Raw genomic sequence first — 20436 nt, forward strand, 5'->3', positions numbered from 1 at the left:
TGGTCTGGAACCATGGTTGTGACAGCTGATGTTCATCAAGTGCTTTCCTTGTGCTAGTGCCTCGCACTGACATGTAGTGGCATGCACCGGCATGCAGCAGGTTCTTCCTCTGGGTTCCCTCTCCAAAAGTGGTGACTTTTCAATAATCTTAAAGGTAACATTTTGACATGTTAAGTGCAGTTAAGTGCAGATAAGCAGTTATGTAGGTAGAGGCAGCAAAACATAACACCTTTAAAAACATTTCCTTTTCTACCTACAAAGGCAGGTCTCGACTCCAGGCTGACATAAAGTGACCTACTAAGTATTTCATACACTCTATCTCACTTAAACAAATTACTATTATTATCTTCACTATATGGATGAGGAACATATGGCTCAGAGAGGCTGAGAAACTTGCCCAAGATCACATAGCTGTGGGGCTGGTCATTGAAGCCAATACAAGGGCCGTGGTACCAGCAGTCCTGAGTCTGTGAGGTATATGTCATGTTGTGAATGCAGGAGGGGCAGAGACTGCTTCATGGGGGCCACCCAGCCTCAGAGACCATTCAAGAGCAGCTTCAGGAACTGGAAGAGCTCTGGGCTGAGCTGCAGGCCAACTTCCAGAGGAAAGTCACCAAGCTGCAGAAGGCCTGTGAGGTGAGGCTGTGACATGCTATGGAGCATTTGGGTGGGCTCTGGTCTCCCCCTTATACCTTGTCATTTCTGCCCCAGGTCCTACATCTACAGAAGAGTGTAGAGGAGCTGGAGAGCGGGCTGGAGCCCATTGAGGGCCAGCTGAAAGCCCCTTTCACAGGCCAGAACCTATCTGGGGTAGGCAAGCTCCTGGGGGCACAGGGGGAACTGGAAGTAGCCCTGGACATGCAGACCAGGCAGGCAGAGGCCCTACTGGGTCAGGCCCAGACCTTCAAGCGGGATGGCTACTGCCTCGCCAAAGACGTGGAAGAGCAGGCCCAACAGCTGCTTCAGAGGTAGATCAGCATGTTTCTTCCTCTTCCTCCGTTCCCTAGAGGGACACCCGCCCCGTCTTCCTAGCTCATGTCTTCTCATTTTTTCCCCCAGTCCATGATGAGGGTCACAGAAGGGGGTAAACTCTACATCACAGTCTAGGCTCAGTTCTGATGACATGTTCCTCTCCTGCTTCTGCCCTCCCCTGCTGCAGGTTGCAGAGTCTTCGAGAGCCCCTGCAGGAGCGCAGGGCAGCCCTGGAGGCCCAGAGCCTCCTCTTAAAGTTCTTCAGAGATGTTGATGAGGAGATGGCCTGGGTGCAGGAGAAGCTGCCCTTGGCCACTGCCCAGGATTATGGCCAGAGCCTGAGTGCTGTGCGGCACCTGCAGGAGAAGCACCAGGTGCTGGCTCATGCTGGGAGGTGCTGCCTTCAAAAGTGGGAAGGGTTCACAGATAAGGAACATGCATTATGGTCCAACTAGGCTCTCCCTGCTTTGGAGGGCACCATGGATTCTTTGTGTGCTTGAGACAGGGGAACAAGTCTGTGGGGTGCCATGAGGTTTCAGGCTCAACCCTTGAGGCACCCCAAGTGTCAGAGCATCCCTGTTTTTATTTTATTTTTCCTCCTCCACAGAACTTGGAGAGTGAAATGAGCAGCCACAAGGCTCTGACCCAGGTGGTGGTAGGCACAGGGCGTAAGCTGGTGCAGGCTGGGCACTTTGCTGCCCATGAGGTGGCTGCCCGGGTGCAGCAGCTGGAGGCAGCCTTGGACCAACTGCAAGCAGAGATGGCACGGAGGAGACTGTTGTTGCAGCAGGCCCAGGAGGCCCAGCAGCTTCTGATGGAGGTGAGAAGGTGGAGCGCAGCTGGGGAGGGCTGGACCTGAGAATCACCTGCAAGGGCCAAGTGCTGTGCATCTTCTCTCTCCCCCACTAAGAGGTTTCACGTCCCAAGTTCTTTCATCTGCCTGTTCCCTAGAAAACAGGCCACTGGATTGTTTGCTTTGTTTCACTGTTTCTTCTAAACCAGTGGTTCTCAACCAGGGCTTTGCATCAGAATCACCTGGAGACTTCATCTTGTGATTCTCCCTAAATTACCTCACAATGGTGAATACATTTGTATAAGAAGAGAAATTAGATGAAGTAATAAGAAGTAAAAAGGAAAAACATGGAAAGGAATATTGACTAAAATCTTGTTCTAATATCATGTGACAAAAACAAAATCTATGCCTGAGAATCTAGAATAAAGTGTCTTTACTTTGTGTGAAAAAAAGAATCACCTGGAGCCTTCAGGAAACATTGATCTCTAGGCGTGGCAGTGTTCCCTGTAGTCCCAGCTACTCAGGAGGCCAAGATGGAGGGGAGGGTCAATCACTTGAGCCCAGGAGTTCAAGACCAGCCTGGACAACATAGTGAAATCCAGTCTCAAAAGAAAACAAAAGAAAAAGACACACTGATGCTCAGACTTCATCCAAACCTGTTGAGAATCTGCCAGGGTGGGGCGCAGGCTTAGGGAGTTGGTGAGGACCTCCACCAGGGGATTCCAGCTGACAACTGCAGCTTTAAATCTCAAGGCTACAAATCACAGGCTGGAGTCCCAGGGTCTTCATCCAGGGAAAAAATGATCTGTTTTCACCCCAGCTCCTGGAAGCAGGATCCTGGCTGGCCGAACGGGGCCATGTCCTTGACAGTGAGGACATGGGCCAGAGTGCTGAGGCCACACAGGCCCTTCTGCGTCAGCTGGAGGCCACCAAGAGAGACCTGGAGGGATTCAGTCAGCGCATGAAGCAGCTGCAGCAGTCAGCAGCCCTTCTGGACAGCAGGCAGAACCCAGACAGGTGGGCCACAGCCACACCTTCCTGGGAGGAGAAGGGTGCCCCCCACCGAGGTGGCTGAGGCTGGCTACTCCAGCCTGCAGAAGGGTGCCAGTCCTAACTGTCCTTCCTGCTGTAGCCCCAAGGTGCTGGCTCAGCTGCAAGCTGTGAGCAAGGCCCACGTGCAGCTGCTCCGGAGGTTGGAGGGCAGGGGGCAGGGCCTGCAGGAGCAGCTACAGCTCCACCAACTGGAGCAAGAGACCCTGCTCCTCGATGCCTGGCTGACCACAAGGGTGGCCATCGCTGAGTCCCAGGACTATGGGCAGGACCTGGAGAGTGTCAAGGTGGGTCAGTCCTGGGCAAACCTGGGGACAGTGAATTCAGGCTGAGCAAGAGTGAGGAAGGCCTGTGTTTGAGGATGAGAGGGATGCTGTGGGGGTGCAGCAAGGAAATGGGAAGGGGCATCTTTAGGAGGATCCCTGTGGTTCTAGAACCAGGGCCGACAGATTATGTAGCCATTGGATCCTGCCAAGCTCTTCATGAGCTCCACAGGCTTCTAGACACTACCTTCAGAGTGACACTACCTGATTCCACAAACTTGCAGGTGCTGGAAGAGAAGTTTGATGCTTTCAGAAGGGAAATCCAGAGCCTGGGGCAGGTCAAAGTGCAGGCCCTGAAGGATCTGGCAAGGCCCCTGGAGAAAGGAGCGCCTAGGTACTATCCCCAGATTCAAGCCCAGAAGAGCCGCATTGAGGCCACTTGGGAGAGACTGGACAGGACAATCAAAGTACGTACAGAGGTAGGCACCCACAGACCAGGGTGGACAGGGTAGCCAAGGGGCTGGCCCATCCTGTTCACTGCCAGCACCAGAAACAAGCAGCCCTATCAGCTGTGGAGTGTGTGCATGCGTGCACTGGTCTAATTCCCAAAGACAAGCAGGTGGGGGCCTCAGTCCCCCCATCTAGCTCTCTCCACTGATCTGGCTTCCTCCTAGTACCATCGACAGCTTCAAGAAGCAGCAGGTAGTGTGTCTGGCCAGCTTCTAAATCCATTGAAGCCTTTCCCTTTCCCAAGCATGGGCTTCAGTTCTAATAAGACAAACCTTGTCCCTTCTCTTCTTCAACAGTCTCACACTTAACTCCATGTGCTCTCTCCTCTTGCAGTGCCAAGTTCTCCCCCTTCTCCATCACCCACTCCCCAAATCTAAATGCTCTGAGTGGGTTTGTTCACTAAGGAAATCCGTTTTCTTCCAGAACCTTAGCTCTTGACCATAGCTGCTGGTTTCTGAGAGCAGTCCAGCTCATTGAGCCCTTGACTGACCCCACAGCCCAAGGATCCTGGCCTGGGGCAGTCAGCTCCAAAGCTAACCCACTCCTCCTGTCCTGGCCCCAGCAGAAATGCTACAGCTGTGGCCTGCCCAGACCCTCCCACAGACCAGCCTGCTCTTTACATGAATGGATGTGTCCTCAAGCACTCCAGGGCCACACTCCCATGAGATGAGTACTGAAAGCTCCTTCTCAACCCTAGTAACATCACATTCATTGTGTAGCTACCATGTCTAGGACATTTCCTGGGGGTCATGGATGACTCATTACATCCTCATTCAAAAGGAGGTAGCTGAAGAGGCCATGTCTCAGGGAGAAGAGACCCTGGGAACAGAATGCAGCCCTAGCAGGGCCTCCTTTCTCTCCCAGAACTTGGTTGCAGCCCGAGAGGTCCGTGGCTTAGAGAAGGCAGTTACAGAGCTTCAGGGCTGGATGCAGGAGAAAACTGCCCTGATTGAGGGAAAGATCCATAGCCACTGCCTGTCATCTGTGCAGTCCTTGCAGCCCCAGCACAGGGGCCTGCAGGTGAGGACCTTGCCCAAGGCCTGCCCATCTGAGCACCTCCCAGAGGCCAGAAGTGTATCTGTCCATCTCAGCCCCTTCCCAGAGGTCCACAGGAGTCCTCTCCACCCAGGGATTCTATTTGGGCCTTCCCCCTCAGGGCCCTGGAACTTGGCCCAGATTATAGAGCAGAATGTAGGGTGCTCCTTAGAGAGACCTGGGCTTCTGAATGGGGAGCATGCATGAATGGGGGTACAAAGGGGAGACTGTGGGCTGATCTTGTGTTCTGGTTGCAGAGAGAACTGGCGGCTATCAAAAAGGAGTTGGCACGGGTACAGATGGAAACCTGCAGACTGGGACAGTGGCACCCTGAGGCTCAAGAGGGCCTGGCCACGCAGCTGGCCAAGGTGCAGAAGGCCTGGGCCACCCTGGAGGCGAAGGCACAGGAGTGGGACCAGCAGCTGGCACAGGCTGCCCAAGGCCATGCCTTCCTTGGGCACTGCCGGGAATTACTGTAGGTGGTCTTCTGCCTTGGCAGTTGGTTCAGCTTTGCCTTGAGGGATGGCGGTCATCCTGGATTTGGGAGAGCAGAACTGTCTCTGCCCTTGTCCCCCAGGCTGTCCTGCCAACTCTGGTAGCAGCTTTCTTTCCCTGCAGAGCATGGGCTCAGGAGAGGAAGATGCTGGTGTCTTCCCAGGAGCTGGCTGGGGACATGGTGGGGACTGAGCAGCTTCTTGGGCAGCATGAGGAGCTGCAGCAAGAAATCCAGGAGCATTGCCTTCAAGCCCAGGACATACAAAAGGAAGGACAGAAAATGGTGGAAAATGGCCACTTTATGTCCCTGGAGGTGTGAGCATAGAGGGTGGGATGAGCCCAACTTCCCAATGCCTTGGAACTTGAGCAGGTGTGAAAACCAGCAGTACAGGAAGGCCCGGGAGGGACAGAATGGCCACAATGAGGAAGGTCCCTCTGCTTTCAGTTTGGTTCTCTTGCCCTTCCTGGAGTGGGAGAGCCACGAGTGCCTAGCTCTCATTGCAGCTGTCCTTCCCTTTCAGGTGGCAGAGTATCTGCAGGACCTGCATTGGCAGCTGCAGGAGCTCCAGGCAGAGTGGACCCTGTGCCAGCAACGCCTCAAACAGACCTGGGATCTGCAGAAGCTGAGGCAGGGTGTGGAACAGGCAGATGCCTGGCTGGCTTCCAGGGAGGGCCTCTTGCTGGAGCCCAGTTTTGGGGTGAGTGGAGACTACCCAGAGCCAGATGTCCTCTGGCAGCCATGGCCCAGGACAGACCCTACTGCTATTCCACTCATTGGTCACCCAGGCTGGGTTGCGGAGGGTGAGGGAAGGCTCTCAGCACCCAAGAAACTGGACCTTACCCTGACTCACTTCTCTCTAGCACTCAGTGTCAGATGTAGAGCTGCTGCTCCACAGACACAAGGATTTAGAAAAGCTGCTGGCAGTTCAGAAGGAGAAGTTTGCCCAGCTGCAGAAGATGACAGAGGTGCGGGGACGCTGGGGCAAGGGGCAAGCAAAGGCTTTGTACACCTGGAGAACAGAGCCTGAGGGTAGTGCATGGGGAGAGTCTCTAAGCCTGAAAGTCAGGGCTCCCCTCACCACCAGCATCTCCCTGGAGCATATGGCCAGACAGCAGGAGCCCAGGAACTCAAGGTGGTAAGGACCCATCCCCTGGAATAATCAGCAGGAGCTGGCACACTGTCCATAGAGTTGAGGGACATTAGAAATAAAAAAAGTAGAGTAGGAGCAGGTTAGGAGGACCTTCCAGAAAAGGATCATTGTGCTGATCCCATCTTTTCAGGAGACAAAGAGTACCCCTGCCATGAAGGGGTCTCTCGAGCTTAAGCAGCAGCTCCTGCCTGGGGGGAAGGTGGTAAGTGCCAGAAAATTCCCCATGCAGTCCCCCTTTGCAAAACCACTCTGGCTCAGAAGTGCCACCTGGGGCTTGGCTTTTGGATTTGGATAGAGCAACTGAGTCCCTGCTCTCAGGTACTTCACAGCCTCTGTCCCACCCAGAAGGGGTAGGGCTGCTCCTCTCTTCCTACTTTTCTTGGTTTCCTTGTTAGAGTCCCTCCTGGTTCTAATGACCTTGGTGCAGCCCAGGACTTCCCCTGGGGGGCTCTGGACGAATGATGGGGCCAGACCTGGCTGTTGCCTCCCCTTTATGTGCTACCTCACCACCTCTCTCCACAGCATGATGCCAGCTCCTGGGACAGTTGCTATGGGGCCTTGGAAGGCAGCTCTCTAAGGTTATTCTTGGATGAGAGGATGGCAGTAGAGGTACCAGACAGCAAAGGGAGCAAGAAATGGAATTTGGGGGCTGGAGACAAGGCCAAGGGGTCAGAGGACAGAAAGAAATCCATGGAAAAGCATAGATGTCCACAGTTACCCTGTACCTAATTTCTCTTCAGAAAGTGGCTTCCACTGTCCCCCTTGACCTTGAGGGAGCCCAGTGTGAGAAGATGAAGGACTACCAGGGCAGGAAGCACGTGTTCTCCTTAAGGTGAGATTGACTCCACCTGCAGCCATAAAGCTGAGGGGCTGGAGGCAGTGGTTTGAGTTTGACCCATGGCTGCTTGGGTGCCAGGCTGAGCAACGGGGAAGAGATCCTGTTTGCAGCACCATCTGAAGAGCAGGCTGAGTGCTGGCGGCAAGCCCTGGGCAGTGCAGCAGGTAGGCTTATGGGGAAGGATTGGTGATGGCAGGGGCAGGGTATTGATTCCCTGGGTCCTAAACTCCCAGTTCAACTGGCACTGGGAAATTTCACATCAAGTATTTCTAACCCCTGAGAAATACCTGGGACTTATTTTCTTTCCTCAAAGAATTCAAGGCCCAGAGATGTTAAGTAACTTGTTTAAAGTTACGCGGCTACTTGGCAGGAGGTGGAGCCTATCTGACCCCCAGCTGCCTCATAGTCCTGTTCCGCCCCCTTTGTAGTCTACCACTTTTGAAACCCACACCCAAGCCCTTCCTGCCAGGATCCTTGTGGATTCTGTTCTGTCAAGGATATTACAGGTTCTGCTTTATCTGCTCTTGAGGGATTTCTCTAATCCTCAGACACCTCTGAATGCTACCTCCTTGAGGTGTCTTGTGAACAGTGATCAAGCCCGGTTCTACCACCAGGAGGAACACCAGAAAGCACCCCCTTCAACCATTTTAGCCTTTGTTGGGTTGTAGCAAGGCTCTGTGTTGACAGTGTGATCAGGGAATGTCCTGGCCCCATTCCTCAGTTTCCCCTGGGCTCTATCTTTGTGGACCTCTTCCCACAATTCCCAAAAGACTGAAGTTTCTTCAGTTTTCAGCACCTCCCACTCATCCAGGCTGCACCTCTCCTGGCTATGTTGAGTGTTCAGGAGACAGGATGCCCTGGGGAAACTGCTCACCCTCACTGTCCATGTGGGATGCTCAGTAGAGCACGGCAAAACCTCCAGGGGCAGGAGGAAGGAGCAGCAGGGGAGTTGGCTGCCTGGGATGGCTTGGGTCTGGGCCAGGGTAACTGTCCTTTTTCCCTCACTCTACAGCCCAGAATCTAAGCCTGGAACCCAAGGCCAGACTCCTGGCAGAGAATACAACTGCTTTGCTCAGGTGGGATGCTTGAGTAGGTGAGGGGGGGGCAGGGATTCTGAGCTTCAGTGACTGGCACCAAGGCTATTCTCACACTCAAGGTCCTGGAACTCTGACCTATTCTGCTGGGGTATGGGGGGGGGTCCCTTGCCTTTGAGATCCTTCAGCTACCCCTGGGAAATAGGAAGCCCTACACCCCTACTCTGGGTACAAACCCCATTCACAGTTGTGATGGCAGAGCCCAGGCTACAAGGTTCTCTTTCCCCACAGATATGACTGTCACCTCCCAGAACCTCACTCCACTTTGGCTCTGCCTGCCCCATCCTCCACATTGAGCCAGACCCAGCAGATGGCCAGCTCTGCCACAGAGGCTGTATAAGACCTTTCCTGCTCCAGCCAGCCCCAAGGGAGGAGGTATCCCAGGCTTCCCTTGCACATTACTAGAATGCTCCCCTTCTTTCCTCTTCAAACAATGGTGTTCATTTGCAGCATAGCCAAACCATCTGCCCTTGCTCATACCCTGCTCTATCTCTATTCTCTCTGACTTCCCAGCCCTGCTCCCGAGGTATAAAGGGCCAAGATGTCAGCATTTCCCTGAGATTATAGACCAAGGGCAAGAAATGCAAAGGCTAGGAGAGCATGGCAGGTTGAGGCAGAGAAACACAGACTCTTTTTTGCAGGTCCTCAGCCTCCTATAGATCCTAGCATAATTCTGATATATAACTACCTTACCCACATCTTTCCCACCTCCAAATCAGTGGAGAGGACACTTGAGGTGGGAGATCACGGGAGAGAGATTGGAGACAGACAGTGTGAAATCCTCCATTCAGGGGACCCCAGGCCCAGTATCAGTCTGTATGTCACATACAACCATGTGCCCTATAACAGGAAGCAGCTGGCTATGGTCTCTGGTGTAATTATCCACTCGTACTCCTGCAGAGCCCATGGGTTCCAAGTTTAGGTGATGTGTTGCTGAAGGGACTTGTCCTAGACACAGTGAATTCTGGGACTACCAGGATAGCCATTTTTTTTTTCTGCTCTGTGACTCCAGACACATGCCTAGAGAAGGATCTGAGAGTCACTTGGTCAGGTCTGGCAGCTATAGCAAGTTGAATCATGAGAATCAAGGAAATTACCTCCCATTCTTTCTACAAAACTGTTGTTGCCTGTCAGCTTCTAGAAACAGCTTCTAGAAGGAGTGTTCCAAGAGAGGCCAGAGAGCTTGATGACTGCTCAGGGAAGATTCTGGGATGGCCAGTTCCTATCTCTCTTTCTCTCTCTCTTCTTTCAACAGGCCTGGGCCTTGAAGTGAACCCCAGGGCAATACCAAACCTCCAGGTGCCACGTGAAGACTCTATCTGGGGAACCAGTGACAACTATCAGCACAAGGACATCCCTACCCTGGCTGCTTCTGGGATAGACAGTTCCTGTTAGATGTATCCCATCATGATCACAAGCTGCTAGTTATCTCACTGTTACTAGTCTCTTTCTTTGGTTCATCTGATCCCAAGTCTGGCAACCCCTACCATGTGGCAAGAAACAGTCCCTTAACTGGACTGTGGCCTCACCTCAAGATCCCTGCATGGGTGAAGAGGTCAGCCTGGGAGTCTGCTAACCTAGGCAAGGCCAGAGCTACAGCATTAGTGACCCCTGGACTCCACTGGTCTCCACTCTGCTTAGAAAGGGTGACCCAAGCAGATGCCCTGCTCCTTGAGGGGAATCTGCACTGATGAGCTCACTACACCAGGTACCTGGGGAGATGATGTGTCAATTTGCTTTTTAAGCCAGTCCTGACCATATGCAACTAAGAGCCTGGGATGACAGATAATTTCAGACAGTACTTCCTATTTGCAAGAGCCGCTGTAATACATAAAGTGCTCCACTTTACTCTGTCCATTTGGCCACTTTATCCCCATCTCTACCCATTGCTGTCATGGAAATGTTGAGCCCCAAATCCCATCCCCCTTGGTAAAGAAGGTAGCCCTGGTCCTCTCCATGTGGAGACTGGTCCTAACTACAGCTATAATGATCTGGGCCCCTCACTCCCAGCCTTCTGAAGGAGGAAGGGAGTCCAGCCTCTCTGCTTACAGGCTTCAGCCTGGATGCTGTGGATAGAGTCATTGCTTGGCTTCACTGCCACCTCTAGATGATCCTCAGAATACACCTTGGTTGAGCTATGCATGGACATCAGAGCTCCAGAACATTTGGTGATGCTCAAAGAGTCAAAGCTGGCAGGCACCAGGTGGGAGCCCAGCCAGTGCACCTCCCTGGTATCACTCAGGTCTGTGTTGCTGCTTCTGTCTCCGCCGATGCACGGCCTGGTGCAGGGCCTCCAGCAGCCGCTCCTGGTTGTTGCAGATATTGTAATGTGTCAGGTGAAGCAGCTTGTCTGTGTCCTCTGGGCTGTAGGTCACTTTTGTGTAGTGGTATGGGGAGTCAGAAGGAGAGAGGTTGACCTCCCCAGCTGCCTTCTCTGCAGGTGTCCGCCGCACCCCTGGGGAGAGAGCGCAGCCTAGCCAGGGAGGGAAAGGGCTCTGGAGAGGTAGGTCTAGGGTCACTTGAAGAGAGACAGGAAGGATGCAGGTAGAGCGTGGCTTACCAGGGGCTGAGTATTCCTGGAAGGAGTCATTGACCAGAGGGAAGTGCAGCACAGCAGGGGCTTCAGGCTGGGCAGGGTCAGAGAAGGCATGGCACTCCTGAGGCTGGTGCTGTTCTTCTGGACTGAGTGTGATGGGTGGGAATGGGATCCCCTGCTTCTGGCAGAACCGGCCCAAGAGTTGCAGCTGCTGCAGGGCAGGTAGAAGGCATCAGAAGAAGCAAGTTCTCCACAGTGGGGAGTTAATAGTCTGTGTTCCATTCCACATGGTGTCACTGCCATGCCTCCTAAGGGAAGCTGGGCCAGACATTTACTGAACTCCAAAGCAGATCTTGCCAGGGGCCAAGACAGGCCCAGCTGGAATTGGCCCACCACTTCCCACTCCTGCCCCAACCTTCCAGTCCTGTAAGAAGTCCCACCCACCCCACTCCCAACCTGAAAAGCTCCATGGAGATTGTAGTCCAGTGACAGGATGAGGTCCACATCCCGGGTGGGCTGCAGGAGGGGTGGGCAGCTAGTATTGACAAAGTAGCCGACATCCAGCAGGCAAAGGTGGGGCTCCATGGGTGTCAGCTGATTGGGGAGCCCATCCAGTTTGGTAGCTGCAAAAGTGTGGGGATGGAGCAGGAGAAATAGCAGCAGTCACTGACTCTGAGGGCTCCTCAGGGCTGACAACAAGTCTTGACACTGGTAAGAGGAGAGACTGTGTCCCTGGGCCCCTGCTCTCCTGCTAAAGAAGCACCCCCACAACCTGAAACCTCCAACCCAAGGAGAGAAGAAAGGAGTCCCTGCACCCCACAGCCAGGGCACTGGTCTCAAAGGGTGTGGTGCCAAGGAGAAAGAAAGGCGAGAGTACAGTGGGTGCTGCAGGGCTCAGGCTTGATGGCTAAGACTAGGGCAAAGAAGCGGATACCTTTCCAGGTGGAGAAGTGAGGATGATGGAAATAGTCCTTGTGGAAATGGAGGCCACGTAGGAAATTATGAGTGGCCTGGGCAAGTGGGCGCCTCGTCAGAAGGTCAGTGAAAAACTCAGCAATCCTGCCAGCTCTTGTGGGTGGTTCTTCTATCTTCAGATGGGGCACCTGCTCCTTGTCTATACAGGCAGGGGTAGGAGGAACCTTTATCCCAGCCCCTGTGATGACCCTGGAGGGAAACAGTTGAGGCCCCCAAAGACCCAAGAGCCACCTCCACCATGCCCCAAACATTTCCCCAATTGGCTGCCCCTTTGCATCCTATAAAGGAACCCAAGCACCTACCCAGGCTGGCCTGATCCTGGGCCCAGCGGTCCCAGAACTGGCTGGGCTCTGAGGCCCAGTACAAACTGTCCTGGAGGCTGGCTGCATATAGATTGCTCCAGATACCTGAGAGAGGGACAAGAAGGGAAGAGTCCTCTATCCCCATCACAATCCTCATGGCCCCTCCTAGACCAGGAAACTTCCCAGTGACTAAGCTGGCCAGGCTGAAGACCCACTCTCCCCACTCCACCCAGTTCTCCAGCCTGGGTGGAGAAGATGTTGCTCACCTTCCAGGTAGCAGATGCGGGACTCTGGGAGCTGCTTCACCAGCTGCCCCATGAAGAATTCAGAGCCGAAGAGCTCAGAGGGGATGAAGGCCCCATACTTGGGGAAGCCGACCTCATAGGGGGAGAACTCGCACCACTCTGTGAGGAGGCCATACACTCAGCCATGGGGCATGGGACCTTCAGACACCCATATATCCACTATGGATTTCACTTGAGGACAGCCTGGTGACTAGGAGGCTCAGACCTTGTAGTTGTGACTTTAAGTGCACAACCTAAGGCCCTTGCTTCATCCAAAGGCCTGGTAAGATGACAGTCTCTGGGAAATGGCCAGCAGATGTCGGTGTAAGATCCACCTCTTATAGGCCAGGTTATCCCTTATCCCACCATCCATAAGAGCATATATCTCAGCTCTGAGGCCACTCACCAGCAAATTCAAAGGTTGTCAGGTTCTGCCCCTTAGTGTTGAGGGCACAGTAGATGGGCAAAGGATTCTGGCCACGACTCAGGGCTTCCCTTTGATCTGAGAGTTTGTGGTCACAAGGCTGGGGAAAGATGATCAGCACTAAGCCTATAGCTCCCTGGTGCCTAAAGCCTTTCCCACCCTTTACCAGGGGAGAGGCTCAAGTTCTGAACCCTGCCCTGGCTTTGCACCCCATCCAGGGTCTACCCCCAACACCTCATCATGCAGTAGCGCCTCATTAATGAGGGCCCACAGGTTGGTGAAGCAGGTTGGGTGACCCAGGCGGGCACGCTCAGCCAGCTCCTGCCGATACCACTGCAGCCGGCTGGGAGCCAGCACACCCAGCTTGCTCTTCGTCACTTGGGTCTTCAGCAACTCGGTGGGCCCTGCCAGGTCCTTCTGAGACCATTCTGGGTCCTCATAGAGGTTGGCCAAGGCCCTGAGAAAAGTCAAAGCCCAGGGGAGGGGGGATGTCACTTAAGGATCCCATCCAGACTTCACATGCCTTAAACTTTCTCTTCTAGGACAACAGGTACCTCTGGCAGGCACCTTTGAGAGAGCCTGGGAGCATATTTCTCCCTAGCACATGTGTTTTCCCAGCCCTTCCAGTTTGCTCAGAGCCTCTGGGTCCTAGGAGCACCTTACCACTAGCACTCCCTCCCACAATACAACCAGCCACACATGGGCTCCAGCACTCAACTTGCTATCAGCTCACCAGGTGGAGCCTGAGGCCCCTGTGATGTAAGAGATGCAATCCAAGAGGCCCAGCTCCTTCAGGGCAGCCAGCTGCCCATATAGGGAAGTCATTGCCCGGATCCCTCCGCCAGTGGCCATAACAGCTACCACTGGGATCTAGAAGAGAGGACAGTCAGGCTTGGAAAGGCCTGAGGGATGGAAAAAGCCATGCAAGAAAACATGTCAAGGGGCTGGGGATGTGGCTCAAGTGGGAGCGTGCTCGCCTGGCATGTGTGAGGCACTGGGTTTGATCCTCAACAACTCATAAAAAAAGTAAAGATACTGTGTCCACCTAAAACTAAAAAATAAATATTAAAAATAAAAAAGAAATCAGATCAAGGAATCATTCAGCTTGCTTCACAACTAAGACCAGTCAATATGTGACAGGGGGACTTGGGCCAGCTCTGATTCAGAGAGGGCCTCCTGAGGGCTGGGCTTCTCCAGTTATGAGGGGTCAGGGCCTGACAGATGCTAGGCCAGCCCCAGCCCCTAAGTTTCTGGGATCACTTTCTGGAAGCCTCAATACAAACTCCAAAGTCTCCCTCTATTTGCTAGATGTCATTCCCCCACTAGATGACCCAGACCCGTGGGACTACCCATGCCAGGAGGCCATCCTTATATTAGCTATCTTGTCACTAATCAGTTAGATAGGACCTATTCCAAAAACTTGGACCAGGGTAAAGACCAAGAAATGAAGAGAAGGAAAGCCAGCCCATGCAAAACACTGCACTTACAGCCCCTGACTATGTCAAGCAAGAGGAAACAGGGCAGGGCAGGTGGCAGCCACAGATGTAGGTTGGCACCAGCTCTGGGCTCCTTATAAACAACCAATCTGTGTTCAACCCAGGGCCCAAGCAAGCCCAGGGCTGCCCCAACCAAATCTTGCCCAGACCCATACCTCATCCTCACGCAGGTCTCTATCCAGCTGCAGGGCCTGCTTCAGGGCCCCAGCTACCACCTGCTTCCTCCTGTTCAAGAAGGCCTGCTCCTCTGCACAGGGCCTGCAGCCCAGACGCACAGCCAGCTCTTGTGGGCTGAAAAAGGAGGAAAAGTCTGTGAAGCAGCTCCCAACCACAATAGAAAAAGGGAATGCTGGGCTTGCCTCAACATAGCCACTAAACTCTCAAGATTCCCCGTTCCTCAATGCACACCACCACTCCTATGTGCTCAGAAGCCTGACATTGTGAAGTGTGACAGGGAGTTGAGGAGTCCAGACCCACACATGGACACTCACATGAGCCTGGGAATACAGGGACTGAAAGGGCCACTTAGGCCCCCAATGCAGGGACCCGAAACTGTGAATCCTACTTCCAAGGCTCATCTTCTCTCTATTACCCACCAACTTCAAAAACGACAATAGAGGGGGCATGAAAGAAGGTCCAATGCCCTCCTCCTCTCATGGTGAGAAGTTACTTCCCAAGACAGAGAGGGCTGATGGCAACTCCTCCTAAGAAGGCATTTAAGGGGCTGGGGTTGTGGCTCAGTGGTAGAGCGCTTGACTAGCACATGTGAGGCTCTGACTTCAATCCTCAGCACTACATAAAAACAAATAAGTAAAATAAAGTTATTGTATCCATCTATAACTAAAGATATTTTTCAAGGAAGTTTAAAAAAAAACATTTTAAATTAAAAAAAAAAAAAAAAAAAAGAAGGAGGCATTTAAGGTCCATCCACAATGGCTCCCACCCAAACAGCACAACTTCCTGTTTCATTTTCATTGCCTTCTCTGTGCCTCAAGCCCTGCTACTATCCTCACCTCCCCACCTGTTTTTTTAGCCAAACATTTATTTATCTAGGGCCCAGTGTCAGGCACTGGCACCCCTCAAACTAGAGCAGAAACAAATATAAAAACAGTTAAGAAAATAAGCTTTTTGAGGCTTCCTCTGGCACTTCGTGCTCTATCTGTGAGGGACGCCGTGCGGAGAGGTGCAACTGTGCTGCAAGCTCCCCACCTCTCCCTGTCGCTCCTGCAGGCCAAAGGCCCAACCTTCACCACCCCTACCTGGTTGCTTTCCCAAGCCCCAGCCAGGCCTCTCACCCTTCTTCTTTCTTCAGTTCCACCCTCAGTAAGGGTTCCTGGAAACCATGAAAACCCCATCACAAAGGTTGGCCACCTCTGTTCGGCCCTTCCTCTCACCGGGCCCTAGATAGCCCCATACACCCTCAGGCCCCCAACCAACTCCATAGGGGCCACCCTCTTACCCAAAGCCTGGCCCTAGCACTTATTCAGGGCACAGCCTGAGAAGAAATGTAGCTACAGAAGCAGGCCTCTCCCTTTAAGGAAAGGGCTGGGGTCAGTGCCAGCCCAGTCTGTACCTTGAGCTTTCCTTCTCTGGGTGACCAGTACCTGTGATGTAGGAAAGATGAGTCTCACCAACTGGTCAGTAGGCAGGGTCTGTAGTGGCACCTTCAGTTGTTCCTGAGGGTCATTCTGTAGGGGAACAGAGAAAACCCATGAATCCTTATACCCTCCCTGTCAGCAAGAACCCCACCAACTCCCCTTGGCAGCGAAAAAGGAACAGGAGGGAGGGGAACAGGAACCCCATATACTCTACCCAGGGGGCTGCCTGCCTCTGTCAGGGAGAAGGGTAAAGGAAGTGGGGTACAGGCAAGCAGAGGTCAGGCTGGGAGGAGGTGCAGAGGGAGTGAGGGTGGCCTTGGGGACCCAGCTTCTGGGAATGAGGCCATTACCTGTAGATGGATGTTCAGTTCCTGCTCCCAGCAGGCTGGGAAATGGAAACAGAAAGAGCCAGTGCCCACAGAGGCCTCCTGAAGACCCTCACAGGCCCCTGGAACTACAAGCTGAACTCTGGTCTCTGACCCTGCAAACAGGAAATAGAGCAGAGAGGAAAGTGCTAGGATCTCTGCCCAAGGCATCTCTCACTATTCCTGGAGGGCATTTCCTTCTCTCCGAAATGGAGGGTTGGTTGGTCCAGGTTGGATGTTGGAGCCCACACCACACTCTTGAATACTAGGTGGAAAATCTTGGCTCCTGTGAAGCCCCAGCACAGACTTATTCTCTAGCCCTTATTCCTGCCTTTGGGAACTGAAAGGCAGCTACTGCCTTCCCCTTAGAAAGGAGGAAGATAAGGAATAAAGATGGAGGGACTTGGGGCTAGGGTTGTGGCTAGTGCTTGCCTAGCATGCATGAGGCACTGAGTTCGATCCTCAGCATCACATAAAAATAAATAAATAAAGACATTGTGTCCACCTACAACTAAACAAACAAACAAACAAAAAGATGGAGGGACTATCCCAGTAGGTTGGGAACTCACCCTTCTGGTCCCCAGTCTTTTCCAGCTGAACATGCAAGCAGGAGAGCTCCCGGGCCTGCGTTGTTAAGAGAGCTCCTCAGCTATCATCGTCACCCCTGCTTGAGGACTCCACCCTCCCAGCACCCTGCCTCCTCCTCTTCAGCACTTCATTACCTTGGCTCCCAGTTACCTAGCATTTGCTTGAGATTGTACTCCCTCAAGGCACTGACACCCCAAAGCTTCCCAGCCAGCTTACTCTGACCCAGGCAGCCATGGGTATGAAGAATAAGAAGATGCATGAGGGAACCTGGGGACCCCTAGTCACCCCCCAAGCACCATTCCTGACTCACCACCAGGATGCCATTGCTGATAAGCTGCTCCACGCAGTCTGTCCTGGAAAGAGCCCCCAGTGACCCTTTGCAAGAACCCAGGTTCTCACCCCCTAGAGTCCTGGGCAATACTTCTCCACCAAGGAACGGTGCCAGCTCTGGGTGGCACTGTCATTCCCAGAAGGAAGCATTCCCACCTGGGACTGCCCCATGGCCCAACTCACAGGCTCTGCAGTTGAAACTCAACTTCCAGCCGCTCCTCACCCTGGGGAGATAGAGAAACAAGTTAGAAAGAATGAGAATAGCAGTGTGTGTGTATTTGTGTGTGTATTTGTGTGTGTATTTGTGTGTGTGTGTGTGTGTGTAGATTCCAACCCAGACACCAGCTAGGGATGCTGAAGTAAAGGTGAAGGAAGGGGTCTGAGGGAAGGGCTATTGTCCCTCTCCAGGCTACTCTGTCCACATTCCTTGGGCTGTTCCAAGAAAGCTGTTCTTTGGTTCAGAAGGCAAGAAAGGATGAGGAAGGTCTACTCCTTGATGAAAAGTCACTCCTAACTGGCAGAGGCCTCTGGGATGTGACAGATACCTGGGCCAGCTACTCTCCAAAGTATCCCCTTTCCCAGGTTGGAGAGCCCCTGCTGCCTTGAGTACAGCCTTGCCTGTGAGCTCAGCGAGAAGCTCTGGTGACTGAACTCCCCAAGCTGCAGGGTCCCCACATCAAAAAGCACTGACAACACTGGGTCATCTTTGGTCAACAGGTCCTGGTCAAAGACTTTTAATTCCATGATATTCTGGAAAGGAAACAGAATAAGAAGACTACAGAAAGGAGGGTAAGATGGAAAAGGGGGTAGGGCAGGCAATGAGGGCCTGGGAGAGGACAGGTAGCAGTGGCTTCAAGGGGATGGTGAGTAGGGCTGGATTTGATGCCTGGCCACCTTGAGCTGGCTGTGGATTCGGAAGTGAAAGCTCTGATTCCAGATGGGGTTTCTGCTGTTCTTGACTGTGCGTGTCTGAAACCTGTGGCTGGAGGCCGTGGGCAGCCACAGAGTCACATAGCAATCAGAGGGGGTCACTGCAGGGAGGATGAACAAGTGCGTAGTGATGGCCAACAGCCCTTCCCAGCCCAGCCACCAGAGTCTCCATCACTCATGTCTAATGGGTGGCCCCACTGCCACCGTCTACTCAGAATCTCCTCCCAGCACTCTATTCCAGGACCCCTCTTCCTATCTCTTCCCACTGACACTGCCCACTGAATCCAGCTGTAGTACTCTCCACTTTCCTTGGCCTAGCACAGGGCCAGGGGAACAGCACACTCACCTAAGTCCTTGGAAGGCAGACCATGGGCCTGCAGGACCCGCACAGTGAGCAGGCAGGTGCCAGGCACCTTTGCCTACAGAAGAGGGAAAGGGGACAGGTTTACTGCAGGTAGATGAGGCCAACAATGTCAACGTCCATAGGGGAAGCTGTCGCAGTCCCTCGAGGCCTAATCCTGAATCAAAAGGATCAGGCTCAGGCCCACCCTCCACCCCTTCAGACTTCTGATTCCGTAGGAGATATGGTATCTCCTTGCTGACATCTGCCCACATCTATATAATGCTGTGTCCAGCTCTGTGCCAAGGGTTCTATATACATGAACTCATTTGTCACATGACTACCCTATGCAGGGGCCCTATTAGGATCAATCCATAAAGAAACTGAGGCATGGAGACGTAGCTGCTTGCCTGGGGGAGATCTAGTTGCCAGGCTAGTTCTAATTTAAGCCCCATACACAGGTACTTCTATTTCCTGAATACAGCATCCTTGAGTCTTTCCATCCCACAGCCTCACCACACACCCCAGCTAAGCAGCTTTAAGTCTGGTCTCAGGCAGATTGGGATGTAAGCTATCAAGGGAGATGAAGGGGTATGTCAGGGCCTTGGACATCATGGATGAGCCATTTCCCATACTGTCCACCCCATTCTGGAAATGGGCTCTCTGCTCTATAATGGTCTCCAGAGAGCTCCCTCCAAACACACTCCTTGTTTAAGGTTTATAAATGCTGGCTAGTAGCCAGGGCAGAGAAAGCCTGTGCCAACTAGCACTTCCCACTGGTTTTCAGTTCTGCCTCTGGAAGGGTGCTGATCAAGTCCAGGAAGCTACCAAGGTCAGGATCAGAGATGGGGAAGTTCATCCACCTGTGGCAGCCTGGGGCTCTCACATCCCAAGCAATTGAGTCAGAAGGAGCATCAAGCAGCCACTTCCTTCTGGGGCCCCAGGACAGGAGCTGGGAGCCTCTGAGTTCCCAAGACCCAAATCCCTGTGGTCAACCTGGAGCCATTTCCAGGACAGAAAGAACTTGGGGTAGTCCCTCACCCAGGTCACTGCTTCTCCACTGGCTACTACTAACTGGTCTCATCTTGCAACCAGCAAATATTCTTTGCTAAACCTCAAGAAGACCAGAGCTTTTCTAAGAAACAGCAATAATCAGACCCTGGATGGGGATCTGGGTTTGAGGTGAGGGCCCAGTGCCCTGGAAGGCCTTACCAGAGCCATGAGGCCAAGTTCTCAGGAGCAGGAATGATGAGGCAGCAGCCACAGGACCAAGGACTTCCAGCTTTTAACCCAGAGACAGGGTGCTCTAGCTAGCCCCGAGCACCTCCCCAGCCCCTCCCATATGCCTCTTTCACTCCACCCAAGGCCAACACCCACCACCTGTCCAGGAAATGAGGCACCTTAAGCATGTCCCAGAGCCACTGACACCCTCTTGTGTCAGTCCTGGTTCCCCGAGGTCCCACTCTGCAGCCATCACCATCTGGGCCTGCCCCAGTCAGCCCTGACTTAAAGGAGGAAGCTCCGGGAGAGGTGCTGTCAGGTGTTGAGCAGAAGGAAGGCAGACAGTGGGTTCCACAGCAGTGGTGAACAGAGGAGTTGAGCATCTTCAGCAGTAGGGTATTGTGCAACCTCCCAGCACCAGTAAGACAGGAATGCCCAGACCTGACTGGAGCTCTTTGCCAATCTGAGAGGAGTACCCTAGGCTCCATCACAACTGGCAAGGGGTGTGGCTGTCACATAAAATAGCCCTTCAAAGCCATGTCTGGATTGCCTCCACCCTTGGAGTTGGGTGCCGTGGATAGGGCTGGTAGGTTGGCATTCCTGCTCTTCAGATGGGTGCAGAGGGAGGCTGGGTGTGGAAACCAAATCTTTCCTCAGAGGGATGGTCCCAGGAGGGGTAGGGTTTTTGTCCCTTCCCACCAGTGCTTGTTGTAGAATAGAGGTTACCCTAGGACAAGAGATCCCACCAGCAGCCATGGAGCCAGGGGACAAGAGCAAACCAGGCCAGGGTAAAGCTGCAAATAGCATTAGAGGCCTTCAGCCAAGGAGGACGCAGTCAGGCAGTTA

General features: G+C 53.2%; 2 protein-coding genes across 20 annotated transcripts in view; one reads left to right on the plus strand and one right to left on the minus strand.

Annotated features, from left to right (window-relative positions):
• Sptbn5 (spectrin beta, non-erythrocytic 5) overlaps nucleotides 1-9629 on the plus strand; it is a 40751-nt gene extending 31122 nt beyond the window's left edge. For 8 of the 19 annotated variants that reach the window (XM_021725943.3, XM_078049750.1, XM_078049752.1 and 5 more), the window contains 19 exons: nucleotides 499-636; nucleotides 712-968; nucleotides 1160-1346; nucleotides 1580-1792; nucleotides 2586-2782; nucleotides 2898-3102; nucleotides 3363-3557; nucleotides 4453-4608; nucleotides 4881-5098; nucleotides 5242-5431; nucleotides 5640-5816; nucleotides 5980-6084; nucleotides 6400-6471; nucleotides 6792-6878; nucleotides 7010-7101; nucleotides 7186-7271; nucleotides 8120-8183; nucleotides 8433-8576; nucleotides 9457-9629. In XM_021725943.3, coding sequence (XP_021581618.2) covers nucleotides 499-636; nucleotides 712-968; nucleotides 1160-1346; nucleotides 1580-1792; nucleotides 2586-2782; nucleotides 2898-3102; nucleotides 3363-3557; nucleotides 4453-4608; nucleotides 4881-5098; nucleotides 5242-5431; nucleotides 5640-5816; nucleotides 5980-6084; nucleotides 6400-6471; nucleotides 6792-6878; nucleotides 7010-7101; nucleotides 7186-7271; nucleotides 8120-8183; nucleotides 8433-8541 — 2748 coding nt within the window. In that variant the 3' untranslated portion in view covers nucleotides 8542-8576; nucleotides 9457-9629. Of the gene's footprint in view, nucleotides 1-498; nucleotides 637-711; nucleotides 969-1159; nucleotides 1347-1579; nucleotides 1793-2585; nucleotides 2783-2897; nucleotides 3103-3362; nucleotides 3558-4452; nucleotides 4609-4880; nucleotides 5099-5200; nucleotides 5432-5639; nucleotides 5817-5979; nucleotides 6085-6399; nucleotides 6472-6791; nucleotides 6879-7009; nucleotides 7102-7185; nucleotides 7272-8119; nucleotides 8184-8432; nucleotides 8577-9456 lie in introns of those variants that run through there. The other 11 variants (XM_078049748.1, XM_078049751.1, XM_078049749.1 and 8 more) reach the window with 11 other exon arrangements.
• A 374-nt stretch (nucleotides 9630-10003) lies between these two features.
• On the minus strand, nucleotides 10004-19590 carry Pla2g4b (phospholipase A2 group IVB). The gene is made up of 20 exons (XM_040275650.2): nucleotides 19582-19590; nucleotides 18376-18448; nucleotides 17994-18130; nucleotides 17718-17849; nucleotides 17283-17323; nucleotides 17080-17122; nucleotides 16751-16805; nucleotides 16167-16297; nucleotides 15823-15906; nucleotides 15514-15551; nucleotides 14374-14509; nucleotides 13456-13592; nucleotides 12957-13179; nucleotides 12705-12822; nucleotides 12281-12418; nucleotides 12015-12119; nucleotides 11672-11851; nucleotides 11194-11360; nucleotides 10762-10948; nucleotides 10004-10656 (listed from the first exon to the last, which is right to left on the minus strand). Exons 1-20 carry the CDS (start codon nucleotides 19588-19590, stop codon nucleotides 10436-10438), a joined length of 2355 nt encoding a protein of 784 aa, XP_040131584.1. The 3' UTR covers nucleotides 10004-10435.
• Nucleotides 19591-20436: the final 846 nt, after the last annotated feature.

The sequence above is a fragment of the Ictidomys tridecemlineatus genome, chromosome 5 (genome assembly GCF_052094955.1).
Source record: "Ictidomys tridecemlineatus isolate mIctTri1 chromosome 5, mIctTri1.hap1, whole genome shotgun sequence".
Classification (NCBI taxonomy): domain Eukaryota; kingdom Metazoa; phylum Chordata; class Mammalia; order Rodentia; family Sciuridae; genus Ictidomys; species Ictidomys tridecemlineatus.

Coding starts and splice junctions, on each gene's coding strand:
- Pla2g4b (XM_040275650.2), bottom strand. Junction 18,131..18,375: donor TCTGCCTTCCAAGGACTTAG/GTGAGTGTGCTG, acceptor TCCTCCCTGCAG/TGACCCCCTCTGATTGCTAT. Junction 12,823..12,956: donor AGGCGCTACTGCATGATGAG/GTGTTGGGGGTA, acceptor ATCTTTCCCCAG/CCTTGTGACCACAAACTCTC.